Here is a 20,457-nt window from a genome sequence, read left to right on the forward strand (position 1 = left end):
AGATGATGATCGGTCACAGGAGGTCACAGGAGATGCCGTGATTCTCTCTGAAAAGCAGAGATTCCAGAACACACACTGGCTCGGTTCCAAACCCTACAGTGAGCTGCTGTGCTGTCTACTATCTACACAAGCAGCGGCTTTATAAAACAGCATCATAATCGAAATCAAACCCCAAGAGTGGCTAAACTAAACTGCTCTACAAATACAGCAAGTCCATTAATGCTCAGTCAGGTAAGCCACACAAATAGAGTGAAGATGAATATAATATAATATAATATAATATAATAGAATAGAATAGAATAGAATAGAATAGAATAGAATAGAATAGAATAGAATAGAATAGAATAGAATAGAATAGGGAGTGTGCATGATGTCTAATGTTGTCTAGGTAGACTGCTCCCTGGGCTTTAGAACACAGCTTATATATTACAGCAACAGTACACTTGACACAAAGATTCTCATTAAGGAGCCTGACCTCACCCTGACCTGGAGACCGACGCAGGTAATAACAAGAGAAAGACTATCATTTTTTTTCACACATCATTTAATGAAGACAAAGAAATAGCCCTCTGAGACACGAATATATTTCGGGTCTTCGGAAAGAGGTGTGACAGCAATAAAACTTCATTTTAACACACAAACGGCCTTCAACCTAGCACAATGTAATCTTCTGAAAAGCCTCTTATACAAACACAAACTGCATTTAATGAATTAGACACGACTGTAAAATGGCAGTGGGGTTAGAAAAAGAATCCAATAATATATGTTTTATTACTTCACTGAAATATAATCTCTTGTTTTAAGCATAAACTCACTTAATTTAGATATTTTTATTTTTCAAAAAGCAAGACTTAATATCTTAAGTCATTGTGTTTCTCAAGTAAATTCATCTTGATTTTAGAATGTTTAGATATTTGCACCGGAAAACAAGACAAACATACTGAGTGTGAAAATGGCAAATTATTGTATCAACTATTTCATATTCTCGGCGTCGGCAGACTACACAAACTTGATTTTCTCAAAAACACAAACTTGCTCACATATTATTGTAGCACAGTTTGTGCTGAATACAGTGTAACTAGATTGAAAAGTTTGAGACAAATGTTAATGCATAAAGTTTGAAACCTTTAAATTTAGTAAAGTGGAAAGAGAAATGCATCGCTAGCATGAATTAATGTGTTTTAACACATTGATAGCTTGAATTAACATATTTTAGCACATTGCTAGCATGAATTTGCTTGTTGGTAGCATGTTTTAACATGTTGATAACATCATCATGTGGCTAGAGTGTTTTAACATGTTGCTAGCATTTTTTAGCACATTTCTAGCATGAATTAGCATGTTTATAGCATGTTTTATCACATTGCTAACATGTTATCATGATAATTAATGCTACCAGTGTTACTAATCACTGGTAGCATAAATTATCATGATAACATGGATTAGCATGTTGCTAGCATAATGTTAAGGGCATTGCTAGCATGTTTTAACATGCTGATAAGATGAATTACATGTTGCTAGCATGTTTTGCAACATTGATAACATGAATTAACATGTTGCTAGCATGTTACGAGATTGGACGATTATGATGGAGACGAGTTTGGTGGTTGTAGCTTGAAAGTCCTGAGATACTGTTTAAAATTTAGTCTCAGAAGAAGTATAAGCTTAAATAGTAGATCATTAGCCATTAAAATGTTCTAAGTGATGAAATAAGCACAAATAAAAGGGTGCCAAAACAACTCCAGTGCCACAATAACACCTTTTAGAAAAAAAAGGTCCAATGGGGTTTATATAGAATTCTAGGTTTCTTGACTCAAATTTGGAGAACACTTTATGTGCAAAAGGTCTTATAATAAGGAGAAATGTAAATGATTGCAAAATACTTTAATGTTTAACAGGTATTTAAAATGTTTTCTAGTATGTTTACCTTGTTTAGCTGACAGAACCTCTTCTTCTAGGAGGACTCCACTTAAAACAAAATCAATTGTGGTTGGTCACTTTTACATGTTTATTAAAAAATCTCTTCATGTGTGTTTTTTGGTGAGAATAAGCTGAGGACTAGACTTTATGCTGATAGTCAAATGTCTGGTTACGCCGGCCTACACATACACACACTGCAAATGATGACAGATCCGCACCACTAATTATCGCTCTCTCCCACCATAACCGTGATGCTGATCGCCATGGTGATGGCTGCCTGGGATCCAGATGTCTCAACTTCTAAGCACAATGTCAGTGACAGTATTTGAACGTTCCTGTTCTCTCTCCATACGTCTCTCATTTTCCATCTTTTCACAGGGGAAACCCGGCCTCTTTGATGACGCTATCGTCAGGCATGTTTGCCAGTAATGATCTCAAAAACACACAGATCTCAGTATGTGAATGTCATAACGGACAGAAAAAGGGGGAAAAGAACTGAGAGGGGGTGATTTTGTGATTAAAGCAATAGTTTACCCAAAAATAAACAAGAGAAATCTGTCATTTACTCACTCCCATGTTGTTCCAACCCCATACCACTTTCTGTGCTGCTTTTGTGTCATTTTGTACATTTGTCTACATTTTACCCTAAAGATTTAAAAGTACATTAGGGTGAATAAAATAATAGCTGAATTATCATTATTGGGTGAACTAGACCTTTAACAGTTGCTGTGAATGGGGGAATCCGATGAAAAGGTCATGGTCAGATTTCAACCCAAAAATACATCAAAATGATAATAATTTATTATTATTATTATTATAAAAAATAATAATGATGAATGAATGAATTAATTAATCTGCTATTATTTATATATTTATTTATTTTAATATATTATTTTTTTTTTTTTGTATTTCGAAATGTGCTTAATTATCATGAAAATAATGTCACAAGGCAGCAAATCTTAAAGGAATATTTCAAAAATTAAAAAGGCTACTACAAAACTGCATGACTTTAGTTCTTCTGCAGAACAAATGTGTAACAAATAATTTTTATTTTTATTTATTTATTTCTGTGTGTGTGTGTGTGTGTGTGTGTGCTTTTGTTTATATTACATTGTGGGGACCAAATGTCCCCATGATGTAATATAAACCTGAGTTCACCTACATCGTGGGGAGCAGCCAGCGGTCCCCACAATGTAAATGGGTTTATAAATCATATAGAATGAGTTTTTGTGAAAAAGTAAAAGTTTGCACAGTTTCCTGTGAGGGTTAGGTTTAGGGGTAGGGGCAGGGTAGGGGGATAGAATGTACAGTTTGTTCAGTGTAAAATGCATTGAAGTCTATGGAAAGTCCCCACAATTCACAAAAACAAACATGTGTGTGTGTGTGTGTGTGTGTGTGTGTGTGTGTGTGTGTGTGTGTGTGTGTGTGTGTGTGTGTGTGTGTGTGTGTGTGTGTGTGTGTGTGCATATAATAGTCAATAGGGTCCAAAAATGTTAACCCTACTGATTTTTTAAAAAAATATCTTTTTTGTGTGTTTGTGTTCCACAGAAGAACTAAAGACATTCCGTTTTGGAGCGACCATTTTCATTTTAGGATTTGCTGTATTGTGACATTATTTTCACGATAATTAAGCACATTTCCCCCTCATTATTCTCATTACTGTAATGTGTCCGCACAATTTTTTTTTTTTTTTTTTTTTTTAATGTGTCTAATTCAAATTATTCTCAATGGTACTTCTCATTAGATTCTCATTAATGTAATACACAAAATCTTAATGGTCCTAAAAATAGGGTTCATGTTCTTTAAGCAAACTATTGTTTCAAATTTTTCTTTCTTGTGATTTTTGGGGTGAAATATGACCAGGAAAGAAGATTCACATATTGTTGTACTGACTCTGAGTGTGTATCCACTGTTATCTTAAAGCCATTATCACAACACAGATAAGCCAGAATAACACATGGGCGTCACACACCCCGACATTGTGTTTAAGTGCTCACCTGACACTGTGCCTCTCAACTACATTTGTTTTTTGTAAACACACCCCTTCAGTGCATCATTAATCAATGTGAAAACACACAGATACACAAACTTGAAGTGGCTTTACTCTAAGTGGTTTCCGAGCCTGTGGCCTCAAGGAAGAAAGGTATTAAAAAATCCTTCAGATATTGCGGACACTCAAGTGTGCAAAATGTAGTGCACACTCAAGTGTGGCAGATGACCCAATTTCCCTCAGACGGCACGTTCACGCTGTTGTAATGAATGATTAATATCACGTCACATGATGGGGACTTACAAGAGCCCCACGAGAAAAGGACCAAAGGCTCATGAATGTGTGTTTTAAGACACACATGTGTGTTTGTGTGAGCGTGCCGCCAGTACCGGTTTGAGTACACCAACTTACTATAGGTGATGTAAACAGCACTTAACAAATGGGTCTGAACAGAAGACACCAATCCAACAGGACATGGCACAGCAAAGCCATTGTTCAGACTTGGGTATTCTGTCTTAAGAAATTAAATGGAAACAATTAACAAGTGTATTTCAGCTTCAGAAAGGTTGATGATTCAATGAAGTTTAATTTGGATTTATATGTGCAACCACTTTCATGATACAGTTCATTCCTGAGCAGCCTTACATAGAAGGTTCTGATATACTTACAGGAAAGTTCTATTCATTTCTTCACTCAGGGGCAAAACGATATTCGAAATAGCTTTGTAGCGATATACTGTTAGCAAATATTCTGATTGCTCAGAGCTGTGTTTAGATGAATATGTAAATATGTGCTGTACGTTTTCCTCTCAATAACAAAATAAAAATACAATAAAAATGTCAGCGGTGAGAAAACAGCAGTTAAAGGATTAGTCCACTTTCAAATAAAATTTTCCTGATAATTCACTTACCCCCATGTCATCCAAGATGTTCATGTCTTTCTTTCTTCAGTTAAAAAAAATTAAGGTTTTTGATGAAAACATTCCAGGATTAATCTCCTTATAGTGGACTTTAATGTACACCAAAAGGTCAAAATTACAGTTTCAGTGCAGCTTCAAAGGGCTTTAAATGATACCAGACAAGGAATAAGGGTCTTATCTAGCGAAACAATCGGTCATTTTCTTAAAAAAAAAAAAAAAAAATACAACTGTATATGCTTTATAAACACAAATTAACGGCTTGCATGTGCTTGCGCTTTCTGTATTCTCCAAAACGCTTACGCTGTATGTCCTACGCCTTCCTTATTCTACTTATGGAATGAATGCGGCGCCAGTTTAAGTTTTTTACCGTAACTAGAATAGGGAAGGCGTAGGACAAGCTTTTTGAAGAATACAGAAACCGGAAGCGCGTGCAAGGCAATCATCAAAAACCTTAAAGGAACCATTGAACGTTTTTTTACAAGATGTAATATAAGTCTAAAGTGTCCCCTGAATGTGTCTGTGAAGTTTCAGCTCAAAATACCCCATAGATTTTTTTTAATTAATTTTTTTAACTGCCTATTTTGGGGCATCATTAAATATGAGCCGATTTATGCTGTGCGGCCCCTTTAAATCTCGTGCTCTCCGCCCACGGAGCTCGCGCTTGCCTTAAACAGTGCCTAAACAAAGTTTACACAGCTAATATAACCCTCAAATGGATCTTTACAAAGTGTTCGTCATGCATGCGGCATGTATGCGTCATATTATGTGGGTATTGTATACTGTTATATTGTTTACATTTGATTCTGAATGAATTTGAGGCTGTGCTCTGTGGCTAACGGCTAATGCTACACTGTTAGAGAGATTTATAAAGAATGAAGTTGTGTTTATGAATTATACAGACTGCAAGTGTTTAAAAATGAATAGCGATGGCTCTTGTCTCCGTGAATACAGTAAGAAACGATGGTAACTTTAACCACATTTAACAGTACATTAGCAACATGCTAACAAAACATTTAGAAAGACAATCTACAAATATCACTAAAAATATCATGTTATCATGGATCATGTCAGTTATTATCATTCCATCTGCCATTTTTCACTATTGTTCTTGCTTGCTTACCTAGTCTGATGATTCAGCTGTGCAGATCCAGACGTTAATACTGGCTGCCCTTGTCTATTGCTTGAACATGGGCTGGCATATGCAAATATTGGGGGCGTACATATTAATGATCCCAACTGTTACGTAACAGTCAGTGTTATGTTGAGATTCGCCTGTTCTTCTGAGGTCTTTTAAACAAATGAGATTTATATAAGAAGGAGGAAACAATGGAGTTTGAGACTCACTGTATGTCATTTCCATGTACTGAACTCTTGTTATTCAACTATGCCAAGATAAATTCAATTTTTAATTTGAGGGCACCTTAATTTCTTTTCGACTGAAGAAAGAAAGTCATGAACATCTTGGATGACATGGGGGTGAGTAAATTATCAGGAAAATTTTATTTGAAAGTGGACTAATCCTTTAAGAAAGAATATAATCATAGTGATATATTTGCCCCAGCCCTGCAATTCACCACTACAGTAAAGTCACGTCATGTTTATTTATAAAGCACTTGGTATAGTAAGCTTGTGTCGTAAATATGACAAAGTGTCTTCTGGGTGGTGTTGTTGTTGTACAGTCCCTCTGGTTTCTCTGTGCTCAACAGAAGTGGAATATCTTGTACGTGCTCTGGCCTCGGTCTCCCCCCACATCGAAGATGTATTCGCTTTACTGAGCTACCAAATGCCAACACACAAGAAATGTCACAGCAACCCAAAGATGTGCATAAGAGAGAGAGAGAAAGACAGTGAGAGTGAACCAGAGACAGACAAGGTTTGTTGAGTCTTGCCCAGAGATCGTGTTAAAGCACATATAGCAAATGTAGCTGGACAGAACAAATGTGCGCTTGATAAACTATGATAGAATATAGGACAAATCTGCTGTGACATCAGACAATCCTTCAAAATCATCCTCATATATCCAATATGTCTGTTCAGTGTCTACGACTTTCTCTTCAGGACAAACTCAACCAAAAACGTAACTTCTGTCGTCATTTACTCACTGTCATGTTGTTCCATTTGAATGACTTTGGAAGAATTAACCTTATGACAGATAAATGAGAAGCCTTATTGCCATACAACATTTTGTCAGTCAAGTTTTGAAGTCTGTGAAGCTCAAGCAAATTGCTTTGACTATGGTAAAAAGGTGTGGTAAAAATTTAGTGGAGTGTAATTTGTTCTGGTCCTGAAATCAGACAGTAATCTTAAAAAATGCAAGCCTTGGATCGGACTTGTCATTCTTTATGACACTGACCTTTGTTAATTTTATACTTCTGTGATTCTGTGATGTGTTCCCCATTAAATGAAAAGACTATACAAATGAAGCTTGTATGTTTGGACAGTTTTCATTAACAAGATCCAATTTCGGCGATTGTATGTGAGTATGTGAGCATGGTATTTGGTCTATTTCCTCCATAAATTTCTACCTACTGTTAGAGTGAACATCTGTATACTGAATGTATACAGCTTTCATTCAAGATACTTGTGCCTCTGTTGATTTCATCTTATGTGTGAATTATATGTTTTATTTGAAAAATGGAAGCATGCTGAATAGACTCTGGTGTGAACCTTTTTTAAAAAAAAGTGCTGGCGGGGAAAGAGTTAAGTAATTTATTCCAAAACCTTCATGTATGTCAGCGAGCCAGCTGATGCTATCATTTTGTTATAGATGGAGAACCCACCCTTGAAAGAAATTGCTGTGATTACCTAACCACTATGAACTTGAACTTCTTGAAGAATCTCTGCTTTTTTTCCATATAATGAAACCCTATTGTGACTACTGAATCTCAGTCTCTAAGTTTCGAACTCACCAGTGCTGGATCTGATAGTTTCGTTCCCCACAGTTTGTCCCAGTAGGTCATACTGGTTCAGTCTAGAGCTCTCTTCTTCTACCACCACAGAGTTGGATGCATTCTTCGTCCAGGTGTACGTCACTTCTGTCGTTGTGTAAGCATCTGTAGGGATGATTTCAGTGGGGGCACAATTAAAACTTTGCAGATGACTGTTTGAAATTTGAAACCAATCAGTGCAAGAAAGTCACTTCATGATGCTTTGGTGAACAAAACCAGCTGTTACTCACAGCTGCCAAATTTAAGCGGACAGGAGTGGAAGTCCATGGGGAAATCTTCAAGATGCATTGGACATTCAGCATGCACTGTCAACCTGTGATTTACATGAGCAAACACAACAAAAAAGAGACATTTTATGCCATCATCACTATATGGCAAGGATAAATTGATGGATTAAAAGTGACAGTAAAGACATTTAGAATGTTACAAAATATTTCTATTTCAAATAAACGCTTTTGAACTTTCTATTCATCTAAGAATGCTGGAGGAAAAAAAAATATTACGGTTTCCACAAAAATATGAAGCAGCACAACTTTTTTCAACATTGATAATAATCAGAAATTTTCTTGAGCACCAAATCAGCATATTAGAAAGATCATGTGAAACTGAAGAACGGAGTAACGATTCTGAAAATTCAGCTTTATTCAAAGGAATAAATTACATTTTAAAATATTTATATTTAAAATATTAAAATAGAAAGTTATATTAAATTGTAATAATAGTTCACAATATTATTGTTTTCACTGTATTTTGATCAAATCTATCAAAAATCTAAAAAAGTAGAATCTAAAAAACCTAAAAACAGCTAAAATCAAGTAATATATAAATATTTAATATTTAAAGCATGTTTGCCACACTCTTATCACTAAATGAACACAATGAATAATATTTATTTATTTATTTATTTATTTTATCCAATCCAATAAAATGCCACGTTTGAGTGGCACAAAATGTCAACATTTGAGTGATGACCAGGGGTGTAACGGTACACAAAACTCGGTTTTGAAGTCATGGTTCAGTGCGGATTCGGTACAGCAGGTGGGGAGAAAACTAAACATAATATTTATTTATTTTTTATTATTATCAAACAGTGGTTTTACTAAACAAATTGTGTTTTTGTCTTTAAATATATGAAATTAAATTATAACAAAGTTTCACAAGGATAAAAAAAAATATGCTATAAACTATGTAGGGAGCCCTTACTTGAATATTATGCTACTATAATATTAAAGGTTAACAACTGAGCCCAAAATATTAGCCTAAATTCAATCGCTTTTTATTTTTAGATATAATAATCAACACTCAAACAACAAATTGTATGCAAACGTGATTATAAAATTAAGTTTTACTCCAATTCGTTGTTGAAATATAATCATTTATACACAGTGGCTGTCATTTTCATGACAGTTTATTTAAACATAGGCTAAATTAAATAACTAAGACATCACTAACAGGTTAAGTAAAATATAATGAAAATATGGGCTAACACAGTGCATATACTAAGCCAAAGAGTTAATTTCTCTGGCCGAACTGACAAGCTGTGGAAACTAAATAGCTTTTCTGAGGTAAATGCTACATGACATATTGTTTACAAGCTGTTTTATTGATGTCTTTCCGCCGTTGAAACACTGAATAAGCGATAACACAAGATATTATACGTTTCAGTAAGTTGTACTGTATCTTTCAACATACCTTCAGATGTTCATTTAAGTTTATTCTGTAACTAGTGGAATATGATTACGTTCACTCGCGCTCCGCGCTCACGCTGCCAGTTGAACTGAAGCCTCGTTTACACTGCACGCGTGTGCGTTGCATTATGTCTTCGGCAAGGTTTTGTTCCGTCTGCTGAGCGGTGTCAACTCACACCAGAAGCATTTCAGAAGCGAAGCGGCTGGATTCCTGAGACCACGAGATTTGCATGTCTGATGTTTTTTTCATTGATTTTTTCGTGTTTTTAATGGCTAAATGGTTATATTTTGTCTGGTTTGATTGTGTTTATTGCTATGCCATATTTTATTTTGCTGTAGCCATACAGATGAAGTTAACACACTTACAATTCCAGTTATGGACAACAAAGAAATTTTAAGTTTTTCAACTTCAAATTTCTTGTCGTCAGTTTCTGGCATCGTAGTGATGTGAAATATGAGCAGGAGTTTACTCAGGGTGATTATTTTGACTTTATTTTGTATTTGAGCTGGCGTCCTGGACGCTGCGTCCGTCAAAAATAGGCGAGGCGCCTACCTTTAGCGAAGCGGCGTGGTGAGGCGCTCCTGGGACACTTCTCAAACGCACTGCGGCGCGACTGGTGTAAACACGAGCATTGATAGAGTAGCCGCGAAACAGCTCCGGTAGCCGCATCGCATCCGTAATGTGCCGCACAAGCGTGCAGTGTAAACAAGGCTTGAGGCGCCTGTACAGAGATCTGTCACGCTACATCAAAGCGCGTCAAAACGGCACTTTCTGTTTGAATTCCATGATTTCGTGGACAGAATTTGAAGGATGACACTTTGTTTCTTATCGAAAGTAACAAAACGCAGAGCTTATTGCAATTAATAGTGGTTAATGGTGGTTAGGCTACAATGTTGCAATGTAATGCATTCGGTACACGCAAATAATAGTTACACCCCTAGTGGAGATGCAAACAAATCTTTGAATTAGAGCTTGAACTGATTCACAAAAAAATAATGAATTTTAACCTGCTTATAGGTTTAAATCAAAGACAGTATTAAAACATATCTTATTGCCATTGGTGTAAAAGTGGGTGGTGCTAATACAAGGCTATATCAAAAATGTACAATAACAAATGCACATAAAATAACATTACAATATCAATTTCAATAGTATGTTGAGTTTAATTTATTGAAATAGAACTTTTAATGTGTTTTATAAGATAGTTTCAACTTTACATTTTTACGTCAGTGAATAAATATGTCGATCTTCCTTCAGCGTTTGTATGTCCTAATGGTCTGATGGGAGAATGTTTGCTAAGCATCCCAGAGGTTCGTGGTTCTAATCTGCCCTTGAATATATAAAATAGTAATCACTGATTGTATATCAAGAGCAGGGACACGTTTGTTCGCATTTTGTTTTGTGATTTCACTAGAATGAATAGTGTCTAGAACAGTCTTAAAGCCATAGATTGAAGCATCCGTCTGTGTGGACTGTGTGTACGAGCCCCCAGAGAACGTCATTACCTTCCGCCACTGATAACAGTGTCAACAAACACTCAGCATGGTTCAAAAACAACACATTCCAGCGCCAGATAGCCTTATTTAAAGGGATAGTTCACCCAAAAAAAAAAAAAAAAAAAAAAGATCATCATTTATCATTATTTACTCACCCTCAAGTTGTTGTAAACCTGTATATTTCTTTCTTCTGATGAACACAAAGGAAGATATTTTGAATGTTGGTAATCAAACAGTTGACGGTAGCCATTGACTTCCATAGTAGGAAAAAATACTATGGAAATCAATGGCTATCATCAACTGTTTGATTACCAACATTCTTCAAAATATCTTCTTTTGTGTTCAACTGAAGAAAGAAACTCGCACTAGTTTGGAACAACAAGGGTGAGAAAATGATGACAATTTTTTTTTTTTTTTTTTGGGTGAACTATCCCTTCAACACAAAAACACAAACTATCAAAATTAATACTCTGATAGTCAACTAGAGATGCCTGCATCCATGCCACGAGATGTTTTAAAAAGTGGAGGGGACTATAACGGCCCAGGCAAAAATTGGTGGGGACATTTCCAACCCGTCCCACCCGCAAATTAAATTTGCTCTTTAGCAAATTTAATGGCCAAATAAAAAATCACTGTGATATTCAAAATGCTGCTTAATAGTATATTCTCAATGTTATTGTGATTATTCAATATATCGCCTATCCTAATTACTGGTAGTCCAATACATGTAAGTTCTGGATATCCATTTTCACATTAATTTCTCCTCTATTTCACTGCTTCTTTCTCTTTCTTGTCTCTCTCTCAGTTGTCTCCTCTTTTCTTCCTGCGCTTCACGGCTGTGTCAGGCTCTCATTGATTTGGCAGCCGAGAGGAGCATTTGTGCTCACAGGAAGGGCTGGGAGCAAGAGAGCGAGAGAAAAAAGCAGGAGAAAATTGAGAGGGTACATGTTGGAGAGTGTTCGGCAGCGGTATCAGGATGAACAGAGGCGAGAGTCATTATGAGAGGCCGTGTTGTTTGGGGTTTGTGTACATGACACACGACCATATATCACGGCTTCTGCTCTTCCTGTTTCGTCTGCAGGTAATTGGGGAGATGGATGATCATGTTTGCAGACTCTTGAATATGTCGATTATAATGAGAACTGTACTTTACTAAGAAGCCGTCACTGGTTATAACAAAATCGGCTCTTACAAAAGTGAGTGTCCCATTCCTGAAAAGAGATGAAACATCTTAATTAGTGGCTAAATCGATATAGCCGCCTGCATGAGGACTGTCATACTGTGGGAGTCAGTGAGGGATGAATTATCCTAATTCTCGGAATACAAGGTGATTCAGGGATTTACATGAAGAATGACTCCATTAGCCACCCACAATATGAGCTAAATGGATCGTTTACCAAAAATATAAATTCTGATAACATTATGTGAGAATCAGATCAAATTAAAGCCATTATTCACTGAAAATTCACTGGAGGGAAAAATTTATTCAATTTGGGTGTGTTTCTTACAGAAAATTATCGTTTGACTTCAGGAAACTTGGATTATAGTTCATAAGATCACATCTTGACAGGTCAGGGGTCTCATTTATAAAGCGTGCCAGTTCCCACGCAAAGGTTGTGATCTATAAAAAACAAACTTGAGGGGAGAATGTGCGCACCTTTAAGCAAACTTTGAGCCGTGCGTACGCACATTCTGGAGACAAAAGGAATTGGCGGCACTGACGGCAGATGAAGGAAAACCACATTAAATCCTCATTATGAAACATAATCATAAATACAGTGCATGTTCACAACAGTTTAAATAAATAAAAAAAATGATTTAAACTCACATGGAAACTCACGTTTTCATTTTGATATACACATTTACATTAATATTACACTTTCACTAATGGCGATAAGCACTGAAATTACATTATGCAGTCATTACAGAGAAGTTAATCAAACGTGATATGAATTCAGATAGTAGATGTGCTACTTTCTATCACTTTTCCTGTGACACGCTGCTTTAATGACAGCGAGGAGCACTAGGAGCACAATAATTCCTCTTTAAACTACACTGCAGATGTTATGACAAAATATTTTAGCGAGAACGATGATCAGTGATGCACACTTAATTTCGATATTATGGAAGACACTGCTGGATTTGGTGGTCGAATGGTCCGTTGTCCAGTTTGAAAAGGTCCAATGATAATATCTTACTGTATAACCACAGCTGCAGGAGGTGTTGATGTCGTGTGAAGGATCTTCAAACAATTAATACTCTATATGAAGGATATAATTTGAGGAAAACGGTAAGATTTGCACGTTTACTTTTTAAAATACTTCACTGAAGCTCCGAGAAAGACAATTGTATTTACACTTCAATAAATAAGTAGGCCTATCTGTTTCCACTAAAAAATATAGTCTATAAACTTCCTAAAAGATATGTTCACCTTATCAGCAAAACTGCATAAATTTGATTTGAAATGTTTAAAACAATTAAAATACTATTTGGCCAGTGGAAATGAATGAATCAACTCTATTCTAAAACCTTTATCTTTTTGTTTTATGCATATTTTGATATATTTATTCTAAAACATAAGAATATTGGATGATTTTTAACAATGTAATGTGTATGGCAAAAATGTTAACCATGGTGTCACGTGGTGGTTATGCGTAGTAAAACTAGGCGTCATAAGCGCCATATATGGTGATTTCGGGGAGGAGAAAGGGTGGACATGCATGTACGCACATAAAGGGATTTGTGCGCAGGTTCTGGCGTACGCATGTTTTTATAAATTTGATTTTTTTTTGTGCGTACGCAGAATCTAGCTTTTGCGCGTACGTACACTTTTAGGATGAAATCTACGCAAAGTTTTATAAATGAGACCCCAGATCTGTTTTTTTGACAGTGTGAACAGACAATATGACCAATAATCTGATATTTTTAAATCCATTCTGATTGTCAGACTTAAAACTTTAGGATAGATTTAGGCCTGGTTTCACAGACAGGGCTTAGATTAAGCTAGGATTAGGCCTTAGATTAATTAGGACATTTAAGTAGCCTTAATAAACATGCCTTAGAAAAAAAACATTACTGTTGTGCATCTTGAGACAAAACGATGACATTAACAGATTTTATGATATGTCCGTGCAAGTTGCTTTCAGCTCAAACATGCATTTTAGTCTGAGACTAGGTTTAAGCCTTGTCTATGAAACTGACAGTCATATTTTCTGTTCACATCATGAATCTAAGTTTTATTAAATCAAAAATAAAAAAATAAAAAAAGTTTTAAAAAAGTTTGTTATTAATTCAATGAAACTTAAAAACTTTGTCTACTTTAAGTATTTAGTTTAGATTAAGAAATAAAGGTCTGCATACAAAAATACTGCTGTAAATTTGATCATAATCCATTCTAGAGGATTAAACATTTTTAGAACATTATTTTTGCATGCAAACCTTTCTTTCTTTATTATTAATTTAATTCATTTTAGAAACAATCTAAAAGAGTTTAGAGCACTATAATTCACCACATCTATTTTTGATTGAATAAATTATTAGTAAAATAGCTAAATTAGTAAATCAGCAAATTAGTACATTAGTTAGTTAGGAGTTCTAAAGGTCCTTGCACTGAGTCTGAAATTCTAGTCTGAAAAACTTTGCACATTAAAAAATAAACATGATCTCATGTTTTGTCATTCACATTCGCACACTACCTCCGAAACTTTCGTCCGTCAAAATAAAAAAAAAATAAAAAAATCAGATCGGGTTAATTTTTCTGTGTTTTTTGCATACATAAGCCATCGTACAGGCGAATGCCAAAAATCCAGAAAAATCCAAAATGTTTCACTTCATCTCGCAGCACAAAGCACTGTATGACAAACAAAGTGCAGAATAAAAAGAGACAGAATATTGAGACAGATTGTGGCAGATGACTGAAGAACAGCTTGGAAAACAGGATGGTAGGGTACTAATTTCAAAACAAAGGGTGTACAGTATTATGCTCAAGATAGCTAAACATCAAAATGAGCCACTGACATCCTGAAGTAAACTTTGAATCTCTCGGGATAATCCCACAGCTCCTTGATAAGAAGGTGGAACTCTCCTTCCTCAGTACAAAATCTTAGGATTGGATGGACTCAATATTTCCTCTTTTTCTCTTTTTAAGAAGAGAAAGGACAACAAAATCATCCTCACTGCTTGAAGACTCCATTTTGTATTGTTTTATATATATATATATATATATATATATATATGTGTGTATATATATATATATATATATATGTGTGTATATATATATATATATATATATATATATATATATATATATATATATATATATATATATATATATATATATATATATATATATATATATATATATATATATATATATATATATATATATATATATATATATATATATATATATATATATATATATATATATATATATATATATATATATATATATATATATATATATATTTATTTTATTTTTTTTTTTTTTACAAAGGATTAATTAATACGCATCGGACTCAGTGTGCAAGGTTTCTGTGCGTGACAAATTTTTAGGATGACAAATACAAAAAAAAAAAAAAAAAGCATTTTAAATTTAGTGTGCAAGAACCTAAACTAACAACCAACAAGTTACCAGTGACAAGCAGTTTGGCTACAGTGAACATGAAACTGCTGTCACATGACACAGTCGCAGCCAATAAGAACATAGTTGATGTTTAATATATTGCTATGTGGAGTGGAACTTTGCACCAATAAGGTTTCACAGTGGGCGGAGCTATAAAATAATTCAACACTATAAGATGATCTACAAGTTGGTTAATTTAACACTCCATCTAAAAGAGTGTAGAGCGTTGTCTTTATATATATTCAATAAATTACAACATTTGTAAATTAGCAAATTAGTACATCAGTACAGAGCCCTTAAAGGAACATGCTGGTGAAAAAACATATACAGTGGGTACGGAAAGTATTCAGACCCCCTTAAATTTTTCACTCTTTGTTATATTGCAGCCATTTGCTAAAATCATTTAAGTTCATTTTTTTTCCTCATTAATGTACACAGAGCACCCCATATTGACAGAAAAATACAGAATTGTTGACATTTTTTGCAGATTTAATAAAAAAGAAAAACTGAAATATCACATGGTCCTAAGTATTCAGACCCTTTGCTGTGACACTCATATATCTAACTCAGGTGCTGTCCATTTCTTATGATCATCCTTGAGATGGTTCTACACCTTCATTTGAGTCCAGCTGTGTTTGATTATACTGATTGGACTTGATTAGGAAAGCCACACACCTGTCTATATAAGACCTTACAGCTCACAGTGCATGTCAGAGCAAATGAGAATCATGAGGTCAAAGGAACTGCCTGAAGAGCTCAGTGACAGAATTGTGGCAAAGCACAGATCTGGCCAAGGTTAAGGGCACAGATCTGGCCAAGGTTAAGAGCACAGTGGCCTCCATAATCCTTAAATGGAAGACGTTTGGGACGACCAGAACCCTTCCTAGAGCTGGCCGTCCGGCCAAACTGAGCTATTGGGGGAGAAGAGCCTTGGTGAGAGTCGGGGCTTTATGGCAGAGTGGCCCGACGGAAGCCTATCCTCAGTGCAAGACACATGAAAGCCCACATGGAGTTTGCTAAAAAACACCTGAAGGACTCCAAGATGGTGAGAAATAAGATTCTCTGGTCTGATGAGACCAAGATAGAAGTTTTTGGCCTTAATTCTAAGCGGTATGTGTGGAGAAAACCAGGCACTGCTCATCACCTGTCCAATACAGTCCCAACAGTGAAGCATGGTGGTGGCAGCATCATGCTGTGGGGGTGTTTTTCAGCTGCAGGGACAGGACGACTGGTTGCAATTGTGGGAAAGATGAATGCAGCCAAGTACAGGGATATCCTGGACGAAAATCTTCTCCAGAGTGCTCAGGACCTCAGACTGGGCCGAAGGTTTACTTTCCAACAAGACAATGACCCTAAGCACACAGCTAAAATAATGAAGGAGTGGCTTCACAACAACTCCGTGACTGTTCTTGAATGGCCCAGCCAGAGCCCTGACTTAAACCCAATTGAGCATCTCTGGAGAGACCTAAAATGGCTGTCCACCAGCGTTTACCATCCAACCTGACAGAACTGGAGAGGATCTGCAAGGAGGAATGGCAGAGGATCCCCAAATCCATGTGTGAATAACTTGTTGCATCTTTCCCAAAAAGACTCATGGCTGCATTAGATCAAAAGGGTGTTTCTACTAAATACCGAGCAAAGGGTCTGAATACTTAGGACCATGTGATATTTCAGTTTTCCTTTTTTTAATAAATCTGCAAAAATGTCAACAATTCTGTGTTTTTCTGTCAATATGGGGTGCTGTGTGTACATCAAAGAGGAAAAAAATTAACTTCAATGAATGGCTGCAATATAACAAAGAGTGAAAAATTTAAGGAGGTCTGAATACTTTCGGTACCCACTGTATATTTTAAACTTTTCCAATTTTCTCGGGGAACACAAAACATTTGCGAGAGAACACAAACGCACTGACATATAATTTTTCCTCCCATGTCATGTTTTTTTTCTCCATCAAAATTACATTAGTACAAAATAGCACCTTGCTTACCTCATGGTGTACAGCAGGGTGCCATCATCTTGGATACGCAGCAGTTTGTTGGGCATGGTCATGTTGTGTGCGACAGATTTCTTCCCGTTGTGAAAGAATGTGTCTGGAGTCCAGATCTTACTGGCCATCAGGTTGTTCAAACGCAGAATGTTCATTGGTCCCTCGAACTTCAGTCGTTCATCTTTCCAGCTCTGCCTGAAGAACACATCGATGGTGTACTCCTGCCAAAAGATGAAATCACAGCACATTTTAGGATTTGCAAGGTTCTGTTGGATGCTTTCTGTCACTAAGGGCTCGGATGGTGTTTTGTTTGTGATAACTGGGTGCACAATACCCTCTTACACTGATTGACTGGCAGTGAATTTGCTGTTGTATTCACAATTGTAACAATCCAATCAATTAGATGAGCTGCATCAGGGTTTTTGTTTCTCTTGCATTGCACGCAATTCAATTCAAGCATTTTCTTGCCCACAAAAGACCCAGTGTCTGTAGTGTAAAATTTTCTTTATCCACTTATTGTTGCTGTGGTGGATAAACACAGTTTGCCAAATGATTTTCAAATGGAGTTTAATGCATTTCAGGCTCAAACCCTGCAGAGGAGAGTCAATTGCTCAAACCTTTAACTAGTGCTGAGAGTGATCAGATCCCACTCTCGGCTCCAAGAGAGACTTGTGCTACCCAGAGATATCATTAAGATCATCACGAATGGTAGAACAGGGAAAACATTTAAAATAATTTAAAGAAAGATTAAGAGACAGTTTTGAAAAGGGGAAAAGGTGAAGTTGTTCTAACTAACAACCAAGCAGACAAGCAGTTTGACCAAAGTGAACATGAAAGTGCTGTGTTGTGACACACTCGCAGCCAATCAGAACAGAGTTGATTGGCATAGTTGGAATTTTGCACCAATAAGGTTTCACAGTGGGCGGGGCTACAAAACACTTCAACACTATAAGCTGATCTGGCAGGTAAAATTGTTATTATGGTTAACTAAAACAATAAAAACACATTTTCGTTACTTGAAATAAAACATTAAACATTAACTTGAAATAAAATACCTTAAAATAGTTTTTATTTATGCTAGTTGCCACTGCAACGTTTCTCATTTTTATTTAGTTTAACTTGTCATTTAACCATGTGAAGAAAAAAAAAAAACATTCTTAAAGGCCATGTCTGTAGTAAAATAATTAAAACAAACAAAATAAAAACTATAAAGACATAAAAAACTACTAAAATTGACTTTAAAATTAAAACAGAAAATATGAAAATAAAAATGGATAAATACAAATATTCTAAATATTACTAATAATATAATAATAATTATAAACATTATAATAGTATCTAAATGACAAAAATAACACTGTTCTAGACTACAAGCAAATTGGGCCAGATAAAACCAATTCTACTATTAACATAGAATGCGTTTTGTTACAAGTTCTTCTAATAACCTGAGCAACACGTTTTACGAATGACGTGTCAAAAGGCGTGAGTGCAATGGTCAAACAAGTCAGTCTAGCACGTTTGTATATAAAAACAATGGAAAAGCATGAAAATGCAAAAACACATTCTGTGTTGACGGATTCTGAGACTACAAAGCAGATTAAGATTTAAAGGGGACCCTATTATGCCCCTTTCACCAGATGGAAAGTCTCTGGTGTCCCCAGAATGTGTCTTGGAAATGTTTCAACTCAAAATATCCCACAGATCATTTATTATAGCTTGTAAAATTTGCCCCTATTCGGGTGTGAGTGAAAACACGCCATTTTTGTGTGTCCCTTTAAATGCAAATGAGCTGCTTTCCAGAAGAGGGCAGAGCTTCAGATACTCAACAACAACAAAGCTGGAGAATCTCACACAGCCAAAATGAGGATTGTCAGTAACAGTGTTCAGCCTTACATTGTTCAAACAGGAGTCAGACACTGATGGAGAGACTCAGGAAGAAGTTACAACTTTTAGAATGCATCTGGACGTTTCTGAATGGTTAGTGGATACATTTATGTTGTTGCTGTGGAGTTGATTCAACTCATCGACTAGCATGTGCTGTCATGTTCATCTTTTGTGCAAATCCAGCGTTGAATTGACCCTTGATTGTGAAGCAGTCTGGCGTAAAATGACCTTATGGTAACAACACTCTACGACAACACTCTTTCTGTTTTCTAAAGCAGCCCAACATGGCCTCACCCCTTTTGCATGTTCCTGGGGGCAGGGTTTATGTAAATTTTGGGTTTGTGATGTCACCAACCCGAGAAAAAGCTTGTTGTAGTCCTTAAAAAGTGATTTCTGTAAAAGGAAATATCTCCCTTTGCATTGAACTTTGAGCGTTGTAACTTTGCAGATGCTGTTTATGCTCAAACAGCAACATTACACACTAACTAAAGTAAAAAAAAAAAAGAAAAAAAAGAAAAGTGAAATCATAGTCAAGGACCCCTTTAAAGCAATTCAAAAACCACAGAAAATGCAGTTCTAAAAAACTTCTAAACTTCTACAAATGAGAGTAAATGAAGAGTGGAAGCGGTTGTACAGTAGACTCAAAACAACTCTAGAATTAAAGCAGCTCCAGACTAAAATGACAGCATTTCAAGAATATAAACATTTTGACTGAAATCAGTTCCTGATTTAAAAGCAGTGCTAGATTAAATTAAATCAATTCTCCATTGAAACTTCTAGACTAAGAGTTCTTGTTTAAAGCAGTTCCAGACTGAAGTGCCACACTGCAAGCAGTTAGACAGAAGCACTGCGACAGAAGTTTTATTACTGCTCAGACAGTGTCAGAACACTGCAGTGTCTGTAGCCCGATTCCTCCCGCAGCTGCAGGTGCTGTTTTTGATGGATGTACAGCTCATTCTCTGGCACGTCTCTGAGATCTGGATGTTCTGTCCAGTCAGCA

The 20,457-nt window shown here is 35.9% G+C and overlaps 1 protein-coding gene across 1 annotated transcript in view; it reads right to left on the reverse strand.

Annotated features, from left to right (window-relative positions):
• LOC137018377 (gamma-aminobutyric acid receptor subunit alpha-2) overlaps positions 1–20,457 on the reverse strand; it is an 84,109-nt gene that overhangs the window by 26,826 nt on the left and 36,826 nt on the right. Inside the window, exons 4-6 of the mRNA XM_067382994.1 lie at positions 17,574–17,794; positions 8,008–8,090; positions 7,739–7,882 (exon numbers count right to left, since the gene is read on the reverse strand). Coding sequence (XP_067239095.1) covers positions 7,739–7,882; positions 8,008–8,090; positions 17,574–17,794 — 448 coding nt within the window. The remainder of the gene's footprint in view (positions 1–7,738; positions 7,883–8,007; positions 8,091–17,573; positions 17,795–20,457) is intronic.

Source organism: Chanodichthys erythropterus, chromosome 1 (assembly GCF_024489055.1).
Source record: "Chanodichthys erythropterus isolate Z2021 chromosome 1, ASM2448905v1, whole genome shotgun sequence".
Classification (NCBI taxonomy): Eukaryota; Metazoa; Chordata; class Actinopteri; order Cypriniformes; family Xenocyprididae; genus Chanodichthys; species Chanodichthys erythropterus.